This window comes from Cucurbita moschata, unplaced genomic scaffold (genome assembly GCF_002738365.1).
Source record: "Cucurbita moschata cultivar Rifu unplaced genomic scaffold, Cmos_1.0 Cmo_Scf00004, whole genome shotgun sequence".
Lineage (NCBI taxonomy): Eukaryota > Viridiplantae > Streptophyta > Magnoliopsida > Cucurbitales > Cucurbitaceae > Cucurbita > Cucurbita moschata.
The window spans coordinates 5,037,873-5,061,866 of NW_019268520.1; the positions used below are offsets into that span (position 1 = coordinate 5,037,873).

General features: G+C 36.5%; 2 protein-coding genes across 4 annotated transcripts; both read left to right on the plus strand.

The window, feature by feature from the left end:
• The first annotated feature begins 5,241 nt into the window (after window positions 1–5,241).
• LOC111441785 (zinc finger protein WIP2-like) lies at window positions 5,242–7,587 on the plus strand. Its single transcript, XM_023078891.1, has 2 exons — window positions 5,242–5,939; window positions 6,891–7,587. Exons 1-2 carry the CDS (start codon window positions 5,373–5,375, stop codon window positions 7,383–7,385), a joined length of 1,062 nt encoding a protein of 353 aa, XP_022934659.1. The 5' UTR covers window positions 5,242–5,372; the 3' UTR covers window positions 7,386–7,587.
• A 12,606-nt stretch (window positions 7,588–20,193) lies between these two features.
• On the plus strand, window positions 20,194–23,964 carry LOC111441786 (chaperone protein dnaJ 6-like). 3 transcript variants are annotated; one of them, XM_023078892.1, is made up of 10 exons: window positions 20,194–20,349; window positions 20,492–20,679; window positions 21,098–21,402; window positions 22,089–22,187; window positions 22,316–22,417; window positions 22,700–22,759; window positions 22,840–22,946; window positions 23,021–23,103; window positions 23,377–23,467; window positions 23,576–23,964. In XM_023078892.1, the coding sequence occupies exons 3-10, from the start codon at window positions 21,301–21,303 to the stop codon at window positions 23,787–23,789; spliced, it is 858 nt and encodes a 285-aa protein (XP_022934660.1). In that variant the 5' UTR covers window positions 20,194–20,349; window positions 20,492–20,679; window positions 21,098–21,300; the 3' UTR covers window positions 23,790–23,964. The 3 variants fall into 3 exon arrangements, with proteins under 3 accessions (XP_022934660.1, XP_022934661.1, XP_022934662.1); XM_023078893.1 differs by having other exon boundaries at window positions 21,101–21,402; XM_023078894.1 differs by lacking the exons at window positions 20,194–20,349; window positions 20,492–20,679 and having other exon boundaries at window positions 21,096–21,402.
• The last annotated feature ends 30 nt before the right edge of the window (window positions 23,965–23,994 follow it).

Sequence of the window (23,994 nt, forward strand, 5' to 3'; positions counted from 1 at the left end):
AAAAAAAAAAAAAAAAAAAAAAAAAAACCCTATAATTATACCATTATGGCCCTACATACTCAATTTCTTTATTAACACAGATCTCAAGTTTTCTCACTTCAAAAGTTACCCCTACACTTTTGAATAACACCAAACAATTCAAATGGCATTACACTCAGATATTCGAATCTAAGACCTATTGCAAAACTCAAAAACTCGACTAACCCTAAATTTAGTTATATCGAGACTTTATCAACTCGTTGTTAGATGAATACGACTCTCTATAATGATATGATATTGTTTACTTTGAGTGTAAGTTCTCATGACTTTGCTTTGAGCTTCCCTAAAAAGCCTCGTACCAATGGAGAGAGTATTCTTTGATTATAAACTCATGATCATTCCCTAAATTAGCGGACGTGAGACTTTCATTATCCAACATCCGTAACCCTAAAGTGTGTTTTCTCTTCTGCAAATGAAGAAATGGTGTCATAGCTTTAGCTTATAGTTAGCTTTATGTGTATATATATATATATATATATATATATATATATATATAAAAAGCACTGTTTCATTCGCCATATCTATGTATCTTGTGTTTCTCTTATGCTCATTATTCCCACCACAGCACAGCACAGCACAGCCCCTTTTGATGATTCTGTATTATATCATAATTCTTTCTTGACCTCTTTCTCTCCATATAGATTTTGTCAGAAATTTTCTAACCATTTCTTTTCTTCTCTTTTTCCTTTCTTTTTTTGGGTTTTTCCCCCCACAATTTCAGAGAGAGAGAGAGAGAGAGAGAGAGAGAATAGTGACCTAGATTAGAGGAGAGAGAAAGAGAGGACAAGAGGGTTTGCTTAGTTTTTGGAGGATATTGAAACAATGGAGGGTTTTGAGGATATGGAAGCAGGGGAGGGTGATTACAGATAGCCGACCACACCTTCTCATATACCCATAAAAATGTTGGGAACATAGTAGTCCTAGTTTCACCATTATTTAATATTTAGTTTTTTTAAATATAAAGTCTATAGAACCTTATGTTAATCAAATATTATCTATTTTAGTCTATTATGTATCGTTGTCAGCTCCAGTTTTCACGTATGTTTAGTTCTGTTATGTTAGGGAGAGATTTCTACATCTGTCTAGTTTTATTCTGTAAGGAAGAGATTTCCACGTATGCTTAGTTTTATTCTGTTAGGTAGAGATTTCCACGTATGCTTAGTTTTGTTCAGTTAGAGATAGGTTTCCAGGTGTGCTTAGTTCTGTTCTATTATAGAGAGGTTTCCTCTGTTACATGTTAGTTTTGTTCGGTTAGAGAGAGGTTTCCACAAATGCATAGTTCCCCTCTCTAACCGTCACTTCTACTTATTAGTTTTTGTGTTTTATTATCCTCCTTCAAAATTCAAGCCAAAAGAATGAAAATTAAAAATATATATAGTTTTTATTTGAATTTGACCAAAAATGTAAAAGAGGATTAAAAAACTAACATAAAAAAATAAAATACTAAATAGTTATCGAACCTTCTCAATTACTTATTTAATGCAGTACATTTTTATAATATTTATTAAATAGGTAAGTCGTTAATTTAAGCATAGTTCAATTAGTTTAGGTTTACTGTTCGAGTTCTCAGAGTTACGTATTACTAAACAACAAATACTTGTTAAGTTGCTAGCTAACATTCTAATATAGTTTTCGACTTTCAAAATATTTTGTTTTGGTTAGCTAACCTACATTATATTATATTTAATTACCGAACATAAAATTTAAAGATAAAAAGTTAAAAAAAAGAAAAAGAAACAGAATTGAATCACGAAACTAGAATTTGATGATTATGGCACACATACAAATGGCGTAAAGAATTTGATAATATCAAAGAAAATATAATAAATAAATAATTTTTTTAACATAAAAATTAATGCAAATAATCAGTGAGCAGCTTTAGTTTTACTTTTTCTTTACCATGATATGCAATAATGATGATCGCCTTTAGTTAGCTTTATTTATTTATTTTTTTTTAATTTTTATAATTATATTTTGGTAAAATGAATTAAACAGAAATACATATAATATTTAATTGTATATCTAATAAAGGTGGTGGATAAGGCACCTGATGTGCACGTGTTGAAAGACATTTTTTTATAATTTTTTTAGGTTTGCATGTGCCACGTGGACTCAGTCAAAATATAATGATGTTTATGGTTTTGGGATTAAAAGCATGTAAAAGGTGATACCTTCCTTAATTTGTCTTTTTTCAACCACTTCCTTAACCCATGTTGTTAATTTCTTGTTCGGGTATTGTTTAGTGGATAATAACGGTTTCAAATGTCGATAATTCGACCTCTGACTCCATGATTGTATATATATTATTATCATGAGCATAACTCAACTAGTTTAGATATAATGTTCTCGACTAAAAAGTGTTCGGGTTCATAACTCAGACAGTATAATTATTATACTGCTGTCGATAATTTGATCTCCCACTCCATAATTCTTGATTATAATTATTTATATAATGTTCTCGACTAAAAGAGTCATGTATGAACAACAGGACCCGAATGACCATGTCCCTAGAGACCCGAATGACCATGTCCCTGGAGAATGTCAGAGTCACTAGGTATTTTTAAGGATCAATTTATTTATTTTTTAAATACTATAATTAAAAAAATATTAGCCAAGTTTTTTTTTCTTTCCTTTTTTGTTTTGCTTTTAATATTGAAATTACTATAAAATTATCCAAATTTACAAACATTATTATAAAATTTAGAATTGGGACATAATTTTATATTTTTTGCAATGTAAAAAACATAAAAATGGGAATAATTACAAAATTACCTGATTTTTTAAAGTAAAAAAAAATGAAATGATTATTAAACATACATGAGCAATATGTACAGTATTTGACCAAAAAGAAAATCCATCAATTATTGTATGAACTCTTTGATATCTATGAAATGATTATCACCTTTTCTTAAATTTTTTCTTTTATAAATAAAATTCTAATAAAAAAACGGTATTAAATTAATCACTTTAAATTATACGAACGAAAAATTGAAGCCTTAAATTTAGGCAACATAAATTATTTGTAATGACCCGACTCTTATAAATCTAGATCAACTAGAATTGTCACTAAAATAAATGAAATTTGCTCGGGTTAGCTATTTAAGACTTACAGATACAAATTGAAACTACAATCTTCAAAGTAATTTTACGAGACATTTTAAAGCAAATACAGCTCACAACTGTCGAAAAGTTCTTAAATGTGAAAGTAAAGTAAAAATCACGGGGACATAAACCCCACAGTACGACCAACAATCTTTTTCATCACGTCCCCCACTCTGTCATTGTCTTTACTTAAAAAAAATGTTTTAAAAAGTTGATTTTATTAAAAATACTCGATAAGTAACTACCTCCTCAAGTTGAATACACACAGTAAATTGTGACGTAAGTTGAGAAATCGGAGTACCATTCACAACTAGGTCGTCTAGTTTGCGACCTATCCTAGAAATATGATCATCTATCTTGTAACCCTAAATCGCTCATTGATCAACTACCCTGTGGTCAGATCTCAAAGTATTGACCATCTATCTCGGGATCACAATCAGAACTTTGTTCTTTAGTTTGGGATGAGAAACTAAAACGTAGGTCATCTATCCTATGACCATGGTGGTACAATTAACTAACAAAAAGTTACTTGGATCACTAATCAATACGTCAAACATTCAATAAAGTCGACGGTTATTGTACCAAAACTTCCTAGGCAGCACGACATTAGTCAATTTGATGCACAACGAGCGACTAACAGGAGAGATGAGACTATTTCGTGTGAATTTAAGACGCCCACCAACGAGCACGATCGACAATCACAAGTAGGAGGCGAGACCAAAATCAAGAGGAAGAATCGTACCTCAATATGAAGGTCGAACAGTGTCACAACAAAGAGGCGATGGTGCAATAATGGCTAATCGGACTGGGAGGAGTGAAGTCTATTTGTTCTGGACTCGATGCATAGGTATGGAAGAAACGAGAGAGATGAAGAAGTCGAACGACTAGAGATGTAAGAAATGAGTCTACTCGAGGAGCCAACGACTAGGTTTTTCATTTTTCCTTTTTTTTTCTCTCTCTCGAACTATTACATTATTATTGTTAAAAAAAAAAAACTATATAATATGATATTGATAATGAATGTAACAATCATAGTTGATGGTAAATAATATTGTGGCTATCATCATAAGTAAAATAAAATTACATAATTGCTTGTGCTTTTATGATTGATCTAATATTTGGGATATCTTATTATTAAATTATTACACGTCATTAAATTATTTATTTTACCCACCTCTAAATAATGTAATTTTAAAAATGAAAAATACAAAGTGGGTAACTCTGACAATTAACTATAAACGGCCATTAACGCCATTTTCCAACCAGATTCTGTTCATACAAAAATTGAAAAAAATTGTAATATTTATTTATTAAAGGAACAAAAATATTAACTAATATAAATAATTAGGTTAAATTTTTGAAATATCATTGCTTCGAGAGACGAGAATATGTATTACTGAAGTACTAGAAATCTTCCCTCATGAGATCTCACATTGATCGGAGAGAGAAACGAAACATTTCTAATAGACGTGTTTTAAAATCGTGAGGTTGAACGAACAATATCCGCTAACGGTGGACTTGAGTTGTTATAAATGGTATTAGAGCCAGGACTAGGCGGTGTGCAATCGAGAACGCTGGTCCCCAAAAGGGGTAGAGTATGAGATCCTACATTGGTTGGAGAGGGGAATGAAACATTTTTTATAAGAACGTGGAAACCTCTCTCTAGTAGACGCGTTTACAAGGATGTAGAAATGTCTCCCTGATAGACGCGGTGTGAGATCCCACATTGGTTGGAGAGAATAATGAAACATTCTTTACAAGGACGTGGAAACCTCTCTCTACTAGACGCGTTTTGAATTTGTAACGATATGTAACGGATCAAAGCAGACTATATCTGCTAGGAGTGGACTTGAGCTGTTACATTTCTCGAGAATTCTCGATCTATATCTGCTAGGAGTGGACTTGAGCTGTTACATTCCTCGAGAATTCTCGATTCAGATCGAAACCCTACAAAAAAAAAAAAAAAAGAATTAATAATTGGAAATTCTTCCACGCCCATTTGCCCATGCCATCTTCTTCCCTTCCCTTCAATTTGGTGATCTTATTGTGTGTATATATATATATATACACACACACATAATCTCTCTCCCACTCTCCACCGTCCACTTCCTTCAGTCATCTTCTTCTCTCTACAAAAGCACTTCTCTCTCTCTCTCTCTAAAAGCACTTCCGCCATTAAAGCCACAAAGAAGAAAAGAACAGAACTATTTCCCCTTCCTTCCCACACCTCCATGGATGACCCTTCCACTAACTTCTTCACAAATCTCTTCAAATTCAACCCTTCTCCACCAAACCCTCATCCTCCTCCTCCTCCTCCTCCACCCTACTTCCTCCCCACTCACCCCCACGCGCCGCCGTCCTCTCCTCCTCTCCGTCAAGCTCTCCCTCTCCTCCGCCTCAGCCCCACCAGATCATCCCAAAACAACAACCCCCAACAAAATTTTTCCTCCTCTTCCTCCTCCTCCTCTGCCACCGCGGCCGCCAACGTTTCGGTGACTGTTGCACTCCACATAGGGTTACCAAGCCCTAGCGCCTCAGAAATGGCAACCCTTTTGCTGTCTAGTAATCAAAATCAAGAGGAAGAAGACGAGGACGAAGACGACGAAGAACACGAAGAACACGAATTAGAAGAAGAAGAAGAAGAAGAAGTAGCAGCCATTAGTGGACTATGTTTAAGCAATAGCCGACTCAACAAAGGACAATATTGGATCCCAACGCCATCACAAATCCTCATTGGTCCTACTCAATTCTCTTGTCCTGTTTGTTTCAAAACCTTCAATAGATATAACAACATGCAGGTAACCTTCAAAATTTCACTAACTTTGATCTTAATTCTCCCAAAAAAAACCCAATTTTTTTGTTTTTGCATGGATTTGTTGACTCAATTAATGTCTGTCTCCACTTTTTCTGATCCAACTCTGAGTAGCTTCTTTAAGTGATTGAACAACACAGGCAATGTTCTTTGTGCCTCCCTCCCTCTCTCCCTTTACTACTTTGAACTCTGTGCTGTTCTTCTTCCAAATTTTTTCCTTTCTTTTTTACTCCAAATTTTCTCCTTCTTTCTCCGGAAACAAACACATGCTTTTGCCTATTCTATATTCCATACCCTCTTACCCACTTGATTTCAAGAACAATTCTTTCTTTTTTCTTCAATTTCTTCCTTTTCTCTCAAATGGGTTCTGTAAAAATTTGATCTTTATGATATAAGAGTGCTACAAACATCAAAAGCTTGTATTTTTCTCTAATGGGTACTCCAAAAATTTGTTCTTTATGATATTAGAGTGCTACAAACATCAAAAGTTCGTATTTTTCTCTAATGGGTACTCCAAAAATTTGTTCTTTATGATGTTTGAGTGCTACAAACATCAAAATGATAAGGAATTATGCTAAAGTTTGTATTTTTCTCTAATGGGTACTCTAAAAGTTTGATCTTTATGATATAAGAGTGCTAGAATCATCAAAATGAGAGGGAATTATGCAAAAGTTTGTATTTTTCTTTAATGGGAACTCCTAAATCGTTCGTTTTTTTTAAACAATCATTGTCGTTTGAGAATTACAAGAACTCATCAATTAAATCCTTTCGACTTTTGAATCAAATCAACATCGGCCAACGTGAGTATGACCGAGTAAGAATCATCATTTTTTTAGGTTTGAAGTTTAAATCCGCTTCGAATATAAGAAAAAAAAAAAGGTTTTTGTTTATAAAGTTTTAGGCTTTGTTTGATAACGATTTGGTTTGTTTGATATAGATGCACATGTGGGGGCATGGCTCGCAATACAGGCGAGGGCCAGAATCATTAAGAGGCACACAGCCAACAGGGATGCTTAGGCTGCCATGCTATTGCTGCTCGCCAGGGTGCCGCAACAACATCGACCATCCACGAGCCAAGCCCTTGAAGGACTTCAGAACCCTTCAAACTCACTACAAACGCAAGCATGGGATCAAGCCGTTCATGTGTAGGAAGTGTGGGAAAGCCTTTGCTGTCAGAGGGGATTGGAGGACTCATGAGAAGAATTGTGGGAAGCTTTGGTATTGCATTTGTGGCTCTGATTTTAAGCACAAGAGATCCCTTAAAGACCATATCAAGGCCTTTGGCAATGGCCATGCTGCTTACAATAATTCTAATGCTAATAACAATCCCGATCATCGTCATCGCCATCATCATCATTGTCATCATCGTCATCACAGGTTCGATGAAGAGGAGGACCCAGCTTATTCGGAAGTCGAACAAGATCATGATTGATTTTGTTCTAATGGGGTTTGGGTTGGTTTCTATGTCATTACTTCTTAGTATGTTCTTCTCTCTATATATATATAATGGGGTTTTAGGGAACATTGTTCTTATATATATGTTCAAAAGTTCAGGGTTTCTTTTTAGCCATTGTAGCCTAAGTTTTTTTGTATATTGATTTGCCATTTTCAATCAACTATTGGTGTTTATGGCTTCAAAATCAAATCATCGATCAACTCAAAAGTTTTAAAGCAGATAGATTATGATACGGATTCAAACATTATGTAAAGTAATTTCACCGTTACTGAAGATTTGACATACGAAATGTTTATTGAGTATAATCTCGATCAGTTAAGTAGAGCTTGGAGCAATATCATGTATGGTACTGTGAGACCCTATATCAGTTGAAGAGGGGAACAAAGCATTCCTTATAAATGTGTGGAAACCTGTAACGGTCCAAGTCCACCGCTAGCAGATATTGTCCCCTTTGGACTTTCCCTTTCGAGCTTCCCTTCAAAGTTTTAAAACGCGTCTGCTAGGGAGAGGTTTTCACCCCTTATAAAGAGTGTTTCGTTCTCCTCCCCAACCAATGTGAGATATCACAAAACTTTTCTCTAATAAATGCGTTTTAAAACCATAAAGCTACCAGCGATTTATAACGAGCTAAAGCAGACAATATTTACTAGCGGTGGGCTTGGACCACCTTTCATGTAGAACAAACACAAGAAAATTACAACTTTGTTGTTGAAGACAGTGTGAAGAGTTAGCAGGTAGCTTAGGTTGTGAGCTACGAACATGTTTTATTTTTGGTTGTGTCTTTGAATCGTAGAGAGGACAGGGAAAATAGAGGTGCATGGAGGGAGAAACATAGGCGTACGCATTATACATGGAAACCATAAATGCTGTGATTAATTACACTTCCATAAAAGGCCAAAGAAAGTTGATTGATGTGCGCAAAAGAACACAACCATTGTTCAACTAACAAAACCCACCTCACCATTTCTTTTAAATTCCCCTTTTAATCATTGTTTTTCCTTTAAACATCTTCATCACCATCTCCTTCCAAAACCCTCCAATCTTAGCTCGATTCGACTCAATTCGACTCAATTCTCGTAACGATCAAGATACAAACAGACCCGAGTACTCGACATAAGAAAATGATAAGAATACATATGCATATGAGGATGATAATGGTATTAACCCCAAGGGGATTTGCAGTGGAATAGATACTCATGGCAGCTTTTGTAGACAGAGATGGGCAATAAAAGGTAGGCACAAGGGCTAACACTAAGAACATAAACTGTACATTGATACGACATTTCACTAACCCTTTGACTATTACTTTGATCTTCAAAACCCTTTTTTCTACTATGAATTATGATATGGGTAATCCCGGAATCGGGCGAGAATTATTTACGGTTCGTTCGATTATGTGTTGTTTTTTCTCCGATCTCGAGCGAATTCAAAAGCTTTAGCTGATGGGTTACGGTTTCGATCCCTTAAAAGGAAATGAGAATAGCCTTTTTGGATTTTTCTACCCTAGTTGGTAATTATTTGTAGGGTAAAAAGGAATTTGAAATTTTTTACTTTTGAGGGGTGTATTAAAAAGAAGAAAAGAGGGATGGAATTGAAATAGTTTAGGTTGGAGGGGGTAAATAGTAAAAATAGTAAAAATAGTAAAAATGGATGAAGGGCATTTAGTGGGCATTAAATAGGTTCCTACTCCTTTGGGAAAGAAGAGACCCTACCACTATTTGACCATTCCCCCCTTTCTCTCTCTTACTCTACGTGGATTTTAAGGGAAGAGAATGGGTTTGCATATTTACCCTTTCCTTTTTGGATGCTCCCATCATTTAGGCCCTTCATCCCCTCTCTCTTCCTTTTTTAACCCCTTATATTTTATGTATTTACGTACATGTCCAGCCTCACCGCTAGTAGATATTGTCCGTTTTAGCTCGTTACGTATCGTTGTCAGTCTCACGATTTTATAATGTGTTTGTTAGGAGAGTTTTCGACACCCGAAAGAATGCTTCGTTTACCAGTTCACTACTAACAGATATTGTTCGCTTTAGCTTGTTATGTATCGTTGTTAGCCTCACGATTTTAAAATGTGTCTGTTAGGAGAGTCTTCGACACCCTAAAGAACGCTTCGTTTCCCAGTTCACCGCTAACAGATATTGTTCGTTTTAGCTTGTTATGTATCGTTGTCAGCCTCACGATTTTAAAATATGCATGTTAGGAGAGTATTCGACACCCTAAAGAATGCTTCGTTTCCCAGTTCACCGCTAACAGATATTGTTCGTTTTAGCTTGTTATGTATCGTTGTCAGCCTCACGATTTTAAAATATGCATGTTAGGAGAGCCTTCGACACCCTAAAGAATGCTCCATCTCCCAGTTCACCGCTAACAAATATTGTTCACTTTAGCTCGTTACGTATCGTCGTCAGCCTCGTGATGTTAAAACACGTCTATTAGGAGAGTCTTCGACACCCAAAGAATGCTTCGTTTTCCAGTTCACCGCTAACATATATTGTTCACTTTAGCTCGTTACGTATCGTCGTCAGCCTCACAATCTTAAATGTGTCTGTTAGAAGAGTCTTCGACACCCTAAAGAATGCTTCGTTTCCTAGTTCACCGTTAACAAATATTATTCAATTTAGCTCGTTACGTATCATCATCAGCCTCATGATTTTAAAACGCGTCTATAAGGAGAGGTTTCGACACCCTAAAGAATGTTTCGTTCTCCTCTCCAACTGATATAGGACCTCCAAAATGGACTATTTCTTACGCTGCAAAATCCCCATTATTCCCTCAAAACCAAACACATGCTTGCTTCTTCCATACTTCTACTCTCCACCTGAGCTCTTAGCTACACCCCCGACTTTCTAAGAAATTATTGGAAGAAGTTACCACGTTCACACCATAACGATTGGGATGCACGGGACATAAAATCAAATGGGTTACTCTAGATTCGTAGCTGTACATCTCATAAACCTGATATCTAAATATCCGTCGGAGAAAAGAACAAAACATTTTTTATAAAGATGTAAAAATCTCTTCTTAACAAACATGTTTTAAAACCGTGAAACTGATACAATATATAACGAGGTAAAAGAGAATAATAATATTTTGTCGGAAGAATTAATTTTCTCTCTTTATCTTCATCTTTGTGTTCACATTCCATTACATTGAGGGGACAATTATGTGTCCCCCATCCCCCACTCTCTCCTCTCTCTCTCTCTACAATAAATAAAATAAATGTTCTTGTTCTTCATTCATTGTTCAATAAATGTTGAAAAATAATTGACAACCAAAGATATATAATCATTAATGAAACTATCGTATAGCAACAAATATTACATTATGTTCTTTGGTCATCATTTAATGAATATTTAATAATAATAACAAAATACGGTATTTATTTACGATGTCGTTTAAAGGTGAACTAAAATGAAAATTGTTAGGCAGCTCACGCTCGAGTAGAGGTGGAGCACATAAATGAACCGAGATATTTACGGTTTATACCAACATGGGCATTTTTTTTCTTCTAATGAATCAATTATAAGAACCCTAAAATTAAACATACTTCGAGCGTTTAACAATCTTATCTAATTTGGATGTAACGATCCATACCCAGAATTCGAATTAGGATTCGGAATCCGAATTCAGTATCTGATGACCTCGACATTCCTCCTTGCATCTCCTGCGACATGGTCACATTACTTACCCCTTGTTTCTTAAGAGTGAAAACTATCTCCACAGACCAACACGAGTCGTTCCAACATGTTTTGTTCTCACTCACATGCATCTCAGAAAATTTTTTAACAGGTCACCCAACATAAAATTACTCTAAGTAAAGCACGTAAAACTATAAAGTTACTATAATTGAACCACCGAAAAAAGAAGGTGCACGTAAAGTCTTTCTTAACTATCTTATCCTCAAGATCCCTCTCATTCGAATGTGGTATCGATTTATTCATGTATCATTCCCACTGTGTAACAACCCAAGCACACAGCTAGCAAATATTGTCAGCTTTGGTCCGTTACATATCATCGTCAGCCTCACGATTTTTCGAAGTGGGTTTTGACAGTCTTTGACAAGTCATTTCGTAAATAAAGATCATAAAGAGATATTGATCGAGATCGAGCGAAAAAGATTAATTTTGACGTTTATGCTATCAAATCAAACCGTCAATAAACCATATTCCTTAAAAGAATGGTTAATTGCGAAGAGAAGATCTTAAAATTATAGCAAAACCAAGGAAGCATTAGTTAATAATCATGATTAGTTGGTTTAATTAATTAATTAATTTCAAATCAAATCCAAAGTTGTTGAAAAAAAGTAAGTGTTCGTAGAAACATGGATGTCCCACCATCAACGCAATATCTTCTTCCCATGTAAATTACACACATCCATGCATCTTTATTGGATTTCTCTATTAAAAATCTATAAAGAACGTTCGGTTCCTCTCTCCAACTAACGTGGAATCTCACAATTCACTCAGCGTCCTCGCTAGCACACCACCTACCGCTAGCAGATATTGTTCAACCTCACGGATTTTAGAATATATCTACTAGAGAGAGATTTCCACGCCCTTATAAGAAATGTTCCGTTTTCGTGTCCGACCCATGTAATATAAAAGGAATTATTATAGTTTTTTTATTTTTTAAGCCTTTGAAAATGGAATAAATGGAATAAATGTCATAATCAAACCTTCATCAACAAGCCAACCAAACATGCCAACCAAACATGCCAACCAAACATGCCAACCAAACATGCCAACCAAACATGCAACATGAGTACATCACATTTATGAAATATGTGTGCTCTCCAAATGACGTGAAAATTCAAATTTACCCTTTACAGAACGGAGAACGATATTAGCTGCCTCGACGTTTTTCTGGGTTTAGTGGCAATTTAACATTTAGTATCAGATTTAAATAATCTTGTTTCTTCCTCGGCAAATATTGGTACTCAGCTCTGTCTTACGTCATTAGTGTCGAGGTTTTTGGTATCAAAACCGAGATAAAGGACTTCAAATTCACATTCTGAGCAATTAAATGAATTAAATATTCGAGATTGAAACAAAACCCATATGGATATTCGAACGAGAATCGAGAATGACTATAGATGTATCGAGCATTGACTTTGTGAAAACTATTCTTTCCAATTTGCTCAACAAGGACATGTGCTCTGTCTCCCTTTATTCCCTATAGACCATACTCCTCTCTGCCAAATCTTCTGGTTAACCTAAAAATTTGGGACGTAACCACGAGATCGTGTCATATAACTTAGCGATATTAATATGTATTTGGTTTCTAAAGGTCGGAAATTTAAATGTCTGTACTCAAAAAAATATATATATAGAACTAAAATTACGCATATGCCCTTGTACCCTTTTAATTGGTTCGGGAAAGCAAAGATATTAGGGTTTATGTCTCGAGTGGACGATATCGTACCATCGTAAAAGTTCGTTGTCCGTTGTTCTTATCAACAAATTTTTAGGTGGAGAGTTCAAATCTCGAGACGTTTTGATTGAGAATAAAGTGGAGATGAAGACATATTTGGTCTTTTTGTGTTACTTTCTGCAAACTTTAGATGGCAATTGATCTCTTTCTTTATATGTTGGCCATCATGTATCTCATTTACACTTTAAACCACGCTCCTTTACCATGGTCCATTTTTCCCTTAACGTTGCCTTAAATTGACGACGTTCGAGACGGTTTCAGTAGATTTCAGATATAAAGTTTTGAACGTTTTGGTCTAAAGTGATAGATAGACCTAATAGATGGGCTATAACATGTTACTGTTGTAGAAATACGGAGATTCAATATCCTGACCCGGGCCTCTTATCTTTTGAACTTTTGGTTGTGTTCTCTCACTTTGCTTTAATTTGTGCGGACTTTATTTCAATCTTTTTTTCCCAATACCTTTTGTGTCGGAAATTTGCTTTCGTAAATGAAGGAAAGATGAGCTAGCATAGTGTTGCTTTTAGCTCATATATGGGTCTTTTTTTTTGTTACCATCTGAATATCTGGTCTTTTAATTATGTTGATGAATATTTAAAAACAACCTTAAAAAACATATTAACCAAACACGACCCTACCTTAAACACAAGTTTTAGAAATTCTTCAAACACGAGCTTAGAAACACTAGGGTTTCTAATTCCAGAGAACCAACCGAATGAGGTTCAAAATTTAAGGGTTTCTAATTCCAGAGAACCAACCGAATGAGGTTCAAAATTTAAGGGTTTCTAATTCCAGAGAACCAACCGAATGAGGTTCAAAATTTAAGGGTTTCTAATTCCAGAGAACCAACCGAATGAGGTTCAAAATTTAAGGGTTTCTAATTCCAGAGAACCAACCGAATGAGGTTCAAAATTTAAGGGTTTCTAATTCCAGAGAACCAACCGAATGAGGTTCAAAATTTAAGGGTTTCTAATTCCAGAGAACCAACCGAATGAGGTTCAAAATTTAAGGGTTTCTAATTCCAGAGAACCAACCGAATGAGGTTCAAAATTTAAGGGTTTCTAATTCCAGAGAACCAACCGAATGAGGTTCAAAATTTAAGGGTTTCTAATTCCAGAGAACCAACCGAATGAGGTTCAAAATTTAAGGGTTTCTAATTCCAGAGAACCAACCGAATGAGGTTCAAAATTTAAGGGTTTCTAATTCCAGAGAACCAACCGAATGAGGTTCAAAATTTAAGGGTTTCTAATTCCAGAGAACCAACCGAATGAGGTTCAAAATTTAAGGGTTTCTAATTCCAGAGAACCAACCGAATGAGGTTCAAAATTTAAGGGTTTCTAATTCCAGAGAACCAACCGAATGAGGTTCAAAATTTAAGGGTTTCTAATTCCAGAGAACCAACCGAATGAGGTTCAAAATTTAAGGGTTTCTAATTCCAGAGAACCAACCGAATGAGGTTCAAAATTTAAGGGTTTCTAATTCCAGAGAACCAACCGAATGAGGTTCAAAATTTAAGGGTTTCTAATTCCAGAGAACCAACCGAATGAGGTTCAAAATTTAAGGGTTTCTAATTCCAGAGAACCAACCGAATGAGGTTCAAAATTTAAGGGTTTCTAATTCCAGAGAACCAACCGAATGAGGTTCAAAATTTAAGGGTTTCTAATTCCAGAGAACCAACCGAATGAGGTTCAAAATTTAAGGGTTTCTAATTCCAGAGAACCAACCGAATGAGGTTCAAAATTTAAGGGTTTCTAATTCCAGAGAACCAACCGAATGAGGTTCAAAATTTAAGGGTTTCTAATTCCAGAGAACCAACCGAATGAGGTTCAAAATTTAAGGGTTTCTAATTCCAGAGAACCAACCGAATGAGGTTCAAAATTTAAGGGTTTCTAATTCCAGAGAACCAACCGAATGAGGTTCAAAATTTAAGGGTTTCTAATTCCAGAGAACCAACCGAATGAGGTTCAAAATTTAAGGGTTTCTAATTCCAGAGAACCAACCGAATGAGGTTCAAAATTTAAGGGTTTCTAATTCCAGAGAACCAACCGAATGAGGTTCAAAATTTAAGGGTTTCTAATTCCAGAGAACCAACCGAATGAGGTTCAAAATTTAAGGGTTTCTAATTCCAGAGAACCAACCGAATGAGGTTCAAAATTTAAGGGTTTCTAATTCCAGAGAACCAACCGAATGAGGTTCAAAATTTAAGGGTTTCTAATTCCAGAGAACCAACCGAATGAGGTTCAAAATTTAAGGGTTTCTAATTCCAGAGAACCAACCGAATGAGGTTCAAAATTTAAGGGTTTCTAATTCCAGAGAACCAACCGAATGAGGTTCAAAATTTAAGGGTTTCTAATTCCAGAGAACCAACCGAATGAGGTTCAAAATTTAAGGGTTTCTAATTCCAGAGAACCAACCGAATGAGGTTCAAAATTTAAGGGTTTCTAATTCCAGAGAACCAACCGAATGAGGTTCAAAATTTAAGGGTTTCTAATTCCAGAGAACCAACCGAATGAGGTTCAAAATTTAAGGGTTTCTAATTCCAGAGAACCAACCGAATGAGGTTCAAAATTTAAGGGTTTCTAATTCCAGAGAACCAACCGAATGAGGTTCAAAATTTAAGGGTTTCTAATTCCAGAGAACCAACCGAATGAGGTTCAAAATTTAAGGGTTTCTAATTCCAGAGAACCAACCGAATGAGGTTCAAAATTTAAGGGTTTCTAATTCCAGAGAACCAACCGAATGAGGTTCAAAATTTAAGGGTTTCTAATTCCAGAGAACCAACCGAATGAGGTTCAAAATTTAAGGGTTTCTAATTCCAGAGAACCAACCGAATGAGGTTCAAAATTTAAGGGTTTCTAATTCCAGAGAACCAACCGAATGAGGTTCAAAATTTAAGGGTTTCTAATTCCAGAGAACCAACCGAATGAGGTTCAAAATTTAAGGGTTTCTAATTCCAGAGAACCAACCGAATGAGGTTCAAAATTTAAGGGTTTCTAATTCCAGAGAACCAACCGAATGAGGTTCAAAATTTAAGGGTTTCTAATTCCAGAGAACCAACCGAATGAGGTTCAAAATTTAAGGGTTTCTAATTCCAGAGAACCAACCGAATGAGGTTCAAAATTTAAGGGTTTCTAATTCCAGAGAACCAACCGAATGAGGTTCAAAATTTAAGGGTTTCTAATTCCAGAGAACCAACCGAATGAGGTTCAAAATTTAAGGGTTTCTAATTCCAGAGAACCAACCGAATGAGGTTCAAAATTTAAGGGTTTCTAATTCCAGAGAACCAACCGAATGAGGTTCAAAATTTAAGGGTTTCTAATTCCAGAGAACCAACCGAATGAGGTTCAAAATTTAAGGGTTTCTAATTCCAGAGAACCAACCGAATGAGGTTCAAAATTTAAGGGTTTCTAATTCCAGAGAACCAACCGAATGAGGTTCAAAATTTAAGGGTTTCTAATTCCAGAGAACCAACCGAATGAGGTTCAAAATTTAAGGGTTTCTAATTCCAGAGAACCAACCGAATGAGGTTCAAAATTTAAGGGTTTCTAATTCCAGAGAACCAACCGAATGAGGTTCAAAATTTAAGGGTTTCTAATTCCAGAGAACCAACCGAATGAGGTTCAAAATTTAAGGGTTTCTAATTCCAGAGAACCAACCGAATGAGGTTCAAAATTTAAGGGTTTCTAATTACCATCCATCGCCCCCAAACAACCCTAATTCAAAATTTGGAATTGTTATTATGTAGACTAATTTGGTATTTATATAGAAATCGTCCTATCATGTGGCTAATAATCTATTTTAATTTCGTAAACAATAGTCACTGTAAAGGCAGTGTAACGACCCAGACCCACCGCTAGTAGATATTGTCCTCTTTCAACTTTCCCTTTCGGGCTTTCCCTCAAGGCTTTAAAATGCGTCTGCGAGGGGAAGGTTTCCACACACTCTCCCCAACCAACATGGGACATCACAGGCAATAACTTGAAATATAAGAGCGAGATAGAAATTTTTGGACAAGACATCCATGATTGTTCTCTTTGGGCTTTTCCTCGAGGCTTTAAAACACGTCCGCTAGGGAAATGTTTTCACACCCTTTTAAGGAATGTTTCATTCCATTCTCCAATCGATGTCGGATTTCAGAATCCACCCCTCTTTGGGGTCCAACATCCTTGCTGGTACACCGTCCAGTGTCCGCCTTTGATACCATTTGTAACAGCCAAAACCCACCGCTAGTAGATATTGTCCTTTTTGGGCTTTCCTTTCAGGCTTCCTCTCAAAGTTTCAAAACGCATATGCTTGGGAGATGGTTTCACACCCTTCTAAGGGATGTTTCGTTCCCTTCCTCAATCGATGTGGGATTTTTTAATCCACCCCTCTTGGGGGTCCAGCATCCCTATTGGCACACCGTCTAGTGTCTGCCTTAATACCATTTATAACAGCCCAAACCCACAACCAGTAGATATTGTTCTTTTTGGGCTTTCCTTTCAGGCTTCCCTCTTGAGGTTTCAAAACGTGTATGCTAGGGAGATGTTTCTACACTCTTAAAAAAAAAATTCGTTCCCCTCTCCAACCGAGGTGGGATGTCACAAACTCGAAACCCTAATAAATAAAAACTCGTACCCAAAACACAACATCGTGGCTCATAAACGGGAAGTTGTTGGGCTATTGAGGGAAAATGGTAGCATAGTTTGTGCAAATAAAGATGTGTTTCACCTAAACCCTTTGAAGCTATGTTTCATCATTTTATGCTTCATTCATTTCACCCCACATGCTTTGCTTCTCCAAATCTACGTACCCTTCCTCTCACCAATCTATTATTCTCGAAAATATTTCAATGGCTACGATTTATCGTTCATAAGTTCGAAGGCATAGATTTACGACAAACCCGTGTAATTTTAGGGTTAGTTTATGCATTATTTTATAAATTGCATGCTTTTCAAAGTTTCTTTTGAAGGGGTATCCCGAGCATGAAACGGCTTTGACCTGTACATGTATGGAAGGTCAAGTCGTTACAGTAATGACATGAATAACGTTCTAAAAGCATAGATACCAAATCAAGGAATCGAACAAGAAAATTTAGGTCAAAATGAACATTTCATGTCAACGACACTAAAAGAACAAAAAAAATCCCTACGTGAAAGGTGCTCAGCAGTGTTCGTATAAAGTTATATATTTGTTCGGTGACGTTTTTGTTTATGATTTTATTTTACACGTTTGGTTTATTAATTCTTATTTCCTTTTTTTTAAATAAAAAATAAAATTATATTTATTTTCATCTCATAAAAATTTTAAGAAACGAGAAATTATGAAAACATTATCAAATAAATGTCCGCGCTCTCAATTATTATACTTTGAATGCTTTAAATCAGGAGAATTGAAGTTTTTACACCTGAAATTGCCATGGAAGATCTTCGGCTTGTACTCTCAGATCAAGCATTTATTCCTCTCTTCTGTTTCTTACTACACTTTCTCCCGCCAAATTTCACTTTCCCCATCGCCCAACTTGAAAACTCTGTTCCAATGGCCAATTCAAGGAAGCATTGCTGCAAATGGCCAAAGGGCTATTAGAGAAGGCCAAAGAGTTCATGCCCACATGATTTGAATTTGTAAGTTGTACGATAACTGCGATTGTTTAAGTGATGCACGGAAAGTGTTTGATGAAATGCCCCAGAGGAATTGGGTTTCTGGGACGGGGATGATTCCGGCTTATTCGTTGTTTTGCCTTCGAAGCCTTGAATCTGTTTGTGGAAATGTTAAGATCAGGTAACTTTTTTCTTCTTCTTCTATTTGTGTCAATGGGTTTGTGAGATGGATATCTGAGATGGCAGAGAAGATTGTTGTTGCTGAAAAACAATGTGTTAGAAGTGTTGTTTGGATGAATATTAGAAGTATTGTTAAGATCATGACATATTAGCTTTTGTATTAGAAAGAGAGAGCGAGTGACAATTGTCTCACGAGATTAGTCGAGATCCATACGAGCTTGTCTAGATATGTAAAAAGAAAATAAAAATTCTAGATAACAATAAATTTCACTCGTCGCATGGATTGTTCATAGATATTAGTCCTTCATTAGAAAATAAAATGAAAATCATTAGACCACCGTGGGTTGACTTAGTGGTCAATAAGGGTCGATGTAAATAACAAAGGGCGTAGATGGAATGACTTCAAGCTATAGTGACCACCTATCTAGGATATAGTATCATATCCTACGAGTTTTCTTGGCAATCAAATGCAGTAGGGTCAGACGATTGTCCCTCCACGATAACTAGTCTAGTGATGATAGTTTGATTACTTGTGAGTACAAAATCCTTGCCAAGGTTCTAGTAGATAAATTATGAAAAGTCCTTTCGAGGATGATCTCTACGTCTCGAGGTGTGTTTATCGTCGATAGATAGATACTCGATCACACTCTTATAGCTGACAGCATCACATATTTGTCTGTCTTATCTGGTTGCAGCCATGGGCAGTTGGATTGGGGACTTTAATATTTTATAACATGCCAAAGGAAAGGATGGAATTGAACAGATATTGAACGTTATGGTTGTGTTGTTGATTAAATTGGGCATAATAGTGGGTCTGAAGCTTCTAGAGATAGAGCCTGAAAATGCAGGGTAACTATACGATTCTTTCAAATTGATATGCGTCTGCAGAAAAATGGGTAGAGCTTGATCAAATTGCCCATACTTTCCATGCAAGTGATCACACTCATCCAAGAAGGGTGGAGGTGGCAAAGAAGGTAAAGGAATTATCCATTAAATTCAAGGAAGACGGTTATGTTCCTTGTTTGAGCTGTGTTTTGTATGATGTGCACGAGGAACGGAGAGAGAAGGTGCTTCTAGGCCATAGTGAAAAGCTAGCTTTGGCGTTTGGGTTGATTGCTACTCCTGAAGGAGCAACAATTCATCTCATAAAAAGCCTCCGAGTTTGCGTCGACGGTAATAAACCCACGGCTAGTAGATATTGTCCTTGATGAGTTTGCACTTTTGGGCTTCCCCTCAAGGTTTTAAAACGCGTCTGCTAGGGAGAGGTTTTCACACCCTTATAAAAAATTCTTCGTTCTCCTCCCCAACTGATGTAGGATCTCACAATCCATACCCCTTCGGGCCCCAGCGTTCTCGCTGACACTCGTTCTCTTCTCCGATCGATGTGGGTTCCTCCAATCCACCCCCTTACGGGGCCTAGCGTCTTTCCTGGTACATAGCCTCGTGTCCACCCTCCTTCAGGGCTCAGTCTCCTCACTGATACATCACCCGATGTCTGGCTCTGATACCATTTGTCTAGCCCAAGCCCACCACTAGTAGATATTGTCCTCTCTAAGCTTTTCCTTTCGGACTTTTTCTCAAGATTTTAAAACACTTTTGTTAAGGAGAGGTTTCCACGCCCTTATAAAGAATTGTCCGTTCTTCTCTCCAACCGACGTGGGATCTCACACTTTAAAGTTAGTAATCCTATGGGACAAAAACCGGTTTCATAATATAGTTGGGGGAGTATGCTCTTGTGGAGATTACTGGTAAGCTTGAGTTCTCTTATCCTCTGCTACCATTAGTCTAAAAGTTTTTGATACATGAACTGAAGTAGCATGTGATTCAAAGAAGGTTAAGAACAGTTCTCTGAAATATTGATATGAAAACTGAAAATCTTTGACCTGCCAGATTCTTCTGATCCTATTGAGTTTGGCATCAGAGCAGCTGCTGCAATATTAAGAACATCAGCATTTCTTGTCGGCTTGGAGTCGAAACCAGTCAGGGTATCTGCTGCTGCCTGCTGGTGGTGGTGAAATAATCATCCAGTAGCTTGAGGAAATGGACGATACTGCTGATGGGAACTTCAGACCTTTTAGGTACATTACATAAATCTAGATCAAAAAGTTAGTTAATTTAGTTCAATTTTGTCCCTATAGTTTGGTTGAATGTCTGTGAGCGTTTTTTAAATGTTTAGTTTCAATGTCCTCGATGACTAATGTTCTTAATGTTGTGAATGAGTTAATTTTGAGACTCTAATTATGATATTTAGACTAAAACTTTGTTGTCGGATTTTTTCTGATTGTTTAAGACGGTTGTAATATTAATATTTGAATTTTTGAAAATTGTTTTAGTGTTTATAAAATATATTCATTTATTAATAAAGATTATATTGAAAAATGAAATTTTTTTAAATAACTATTTTGAACCACAAAGAGAAATTTTTGGGGCGGGGTTAAATCGAAACGAACGGTTTAGATCAAATATAGAGTTTGTTGACGCTACGCCCGCATGTAGAAGATCATTGCGCGGGAAAGAAGCGAACCCCAATGCCGTCATGGCGGGAAAAAGAAAGGGATAAAATCCAGCAAATGAGAGTCTTTTTGGTGACTGAGAATCACGAAATCGATCGAACAAGCAACTATCGTCTTCTTCATCGAATCGTATATCTCCTAGGCTCTGCGATTCTTGTCTTCTCTTGAGCTTCTACTCCGTTTGCTATGGCGAAGAAGAAGAAATCTAGGGTTCCGATGGAAGAAGAGGAGGAAGAGCAAGTCGAGACTCCGAGTCAATCTTCCACCAATCAGAACAGCCTCTACGAGGTACGTTGTGAGTTAATAGGTGTTCTGGAATTTTTCTACTGTCGACTGACCGTTTTGTCTCGAGATTCTTTTTGCCCTAATTATGGAATGGGCTTTCGTTCTTCCTTTGTTATTTACGGTTTGAGTTTTCGTACAGTCGTTGACGTTATCGTCTTGCGATTTATAGCTCTTATTTGTGCTGTTGCTGTTTAATCTCTAATTTTAAAAGGAGAAGATGGTTGTTCGTGCTCAAATTTCTAACCTTTCTTTGAAGGCGGTGGGAATTGGTTAGTTTTGAGACAAGAACCGAGTCAATCTTGTCACTTAATGGCGTTCAAATGAAAAAGAAAAGGGAAGTTAGAGGTTCGCTAGAGAAAGACGTGGAGGGAAAAAAACCTTTAATCACCCATTCATTGTCTAAGAAATAGGACTAATGTTGGAGGCTTTGATGAACATGCGAGTGAGAGACCCTGGTTCTGTGAGAGTGAAGAGTTCAATTGCCCAGATCACACTGGAGAGAATCCTACTTTTCGTTCACCCATAACGTGCTGATATCTATCTATCTCTCTCTCTCTCTCTCTCTATATATATAGATATATGGATTGATGAGTTGCAATCATTTTATTTTTCTGAATGCTGCATCACTACAATGTAGTTGCCAGTTCTGTCCTTCACTTCCTAATTTTGGCTTATGATAATGCATGAAGGTTCTTGGAGTGGAGAGGACAGCTTCTCAGCAGGAAATAAAGAAGGCATACTATAAGTTGGCACTTCGCCTGCATCCTGATAAAAACCCTGGAGATGAGGTGAATGCTGATTCATCTGTGAATTCTAGTTCAGTTTAACTTAATTGAATCTAATTTTCATTAAGCATATTTCATTTTCTCTATTAGAAGTTATCAATAGTTGTTTATCTATTACTTTTCTTCATTAGGAAGCCAAAGAGAAATTTCAGCAGTTGCAGAAAGTTATGTCGATTCTTGGGGATGAGGAGAAGCGTGCAGTTTATGATCAAACTGGCTGTATTGATGATGCCGTAAGTACAAACTGAACTTATAACACATTTGTAGTTTAGTGATAGAGGCTAAGGATTTGAATGGTACATCGATGCATAAGTTTGCCATGTGCATGCATCATTTTGGTCCATTTACAAGGCGCTTCAAAGCACACAATTAAGCATTCGTCTAATATATTTGTGCTCCATTACTGTCAGTGTAAAAGAATTGCATCATCCTTGACTACATTGTGAAAAGAAGTGAATAGCTTTATTTGAAAGTGAAGATCTAATACGTCTTTGTGGGTTTCTTTCACATCACAGGATCTTGCAGGCGAAGTTGTTCAGAATCTTCATGAGTTTTTCAGAACCATGTACAAAAAGGTTTCACCATACAGAAATGTCAATGCTTTCATAATCTCATTGAAACTAGTTTGTCTATAATGATATATGGTTAATTGTAGGTCACTGAAGCTGACATAGAAGAATTTGAAGCAAATTACAGAGGGTCTGAGTCAGAGAAGAAAGATTTGATTGATTTGTTCAAGAAATTCAAGGGTAATATGAACAGGTAATGAGAGTGTCCCAACTGTCCTATTCTTGTGTACAAATACCAAGTTGCTTTTTAAAGCTTCTTTTTCCCAGGCTGTTCTGCTCAATGCTTTGTTCAGATCCCAAGCTTGATTCACACCGGTTCAAGGATATTTTAGACGAAGAAATTACTGCTGGTGAGCTTTCTTCTTGGTTTTGTATTGGTAGCTAGCATGGCAAGGAATTACCTATCTCTGGTTTTTGTCCTGATGATACTCGTATGATTGCAATTGTCTTCTAACTGAGTATTAAGTTTTATGTTGAAGTGAATGTTTGGTTACATAGTTGATTATGTTACATAAACTTCTCGTATACTTGTTGTGCTCTAAGATCGCTACTTCTGATACATTTCATGGCAGCTACCTTTGATGTGATGATGCTAATCTTTATCTTTTCTTAATCTTTGTTAGGAGAACTAAAAGCAACGAAATCCTACCAGAAATGGGCAAGGAAAATATCTGAAACAAAGCCACCAACCAGTCCTTTGAGGAAGAGGGTGAAGTGAGTTTTCACTGCATGTTTATTGCTTAGATGATGTTGCTTAAAGTTTTATATCAGCCAACTCTCGGTTTGCATCAAAGCTTACCTTGTGCTTGGATTTGTGTACAGATCTCACAGAGAATCAGAAACAGATCTCTATGCAGTAATATCTCAGAGACGGAGTGAGAGGAAAGAACGATTTGATTCCATGTTCTCATCTTTGGTATCTAAATATGGTGGGGGAGGGGGAGGTGATGCCTCAGAACCAACTGAGGAAGAATTTGAGGCTGCCCAGAAGAAGTTAGAGAGACGAAAATCCTCCAAAAAATCCAAGAGGAAGTAATAATTCCATCTTTGATTTAAGTCCCCGCTCGATAGATTGTTTGATTCTGTCCTACTGAATGACTGCAGAAATGTGATGGCTATGGTTTTCCAGGATGAAGTTATTTATTTTGTTCTTAATGAATGTTCAATGTTTCAGCCTATCCAAGATTAATGTTTGGTTGGATTCAATATTATCATTATTTTCAAAATTAGGGGGGGGGGGG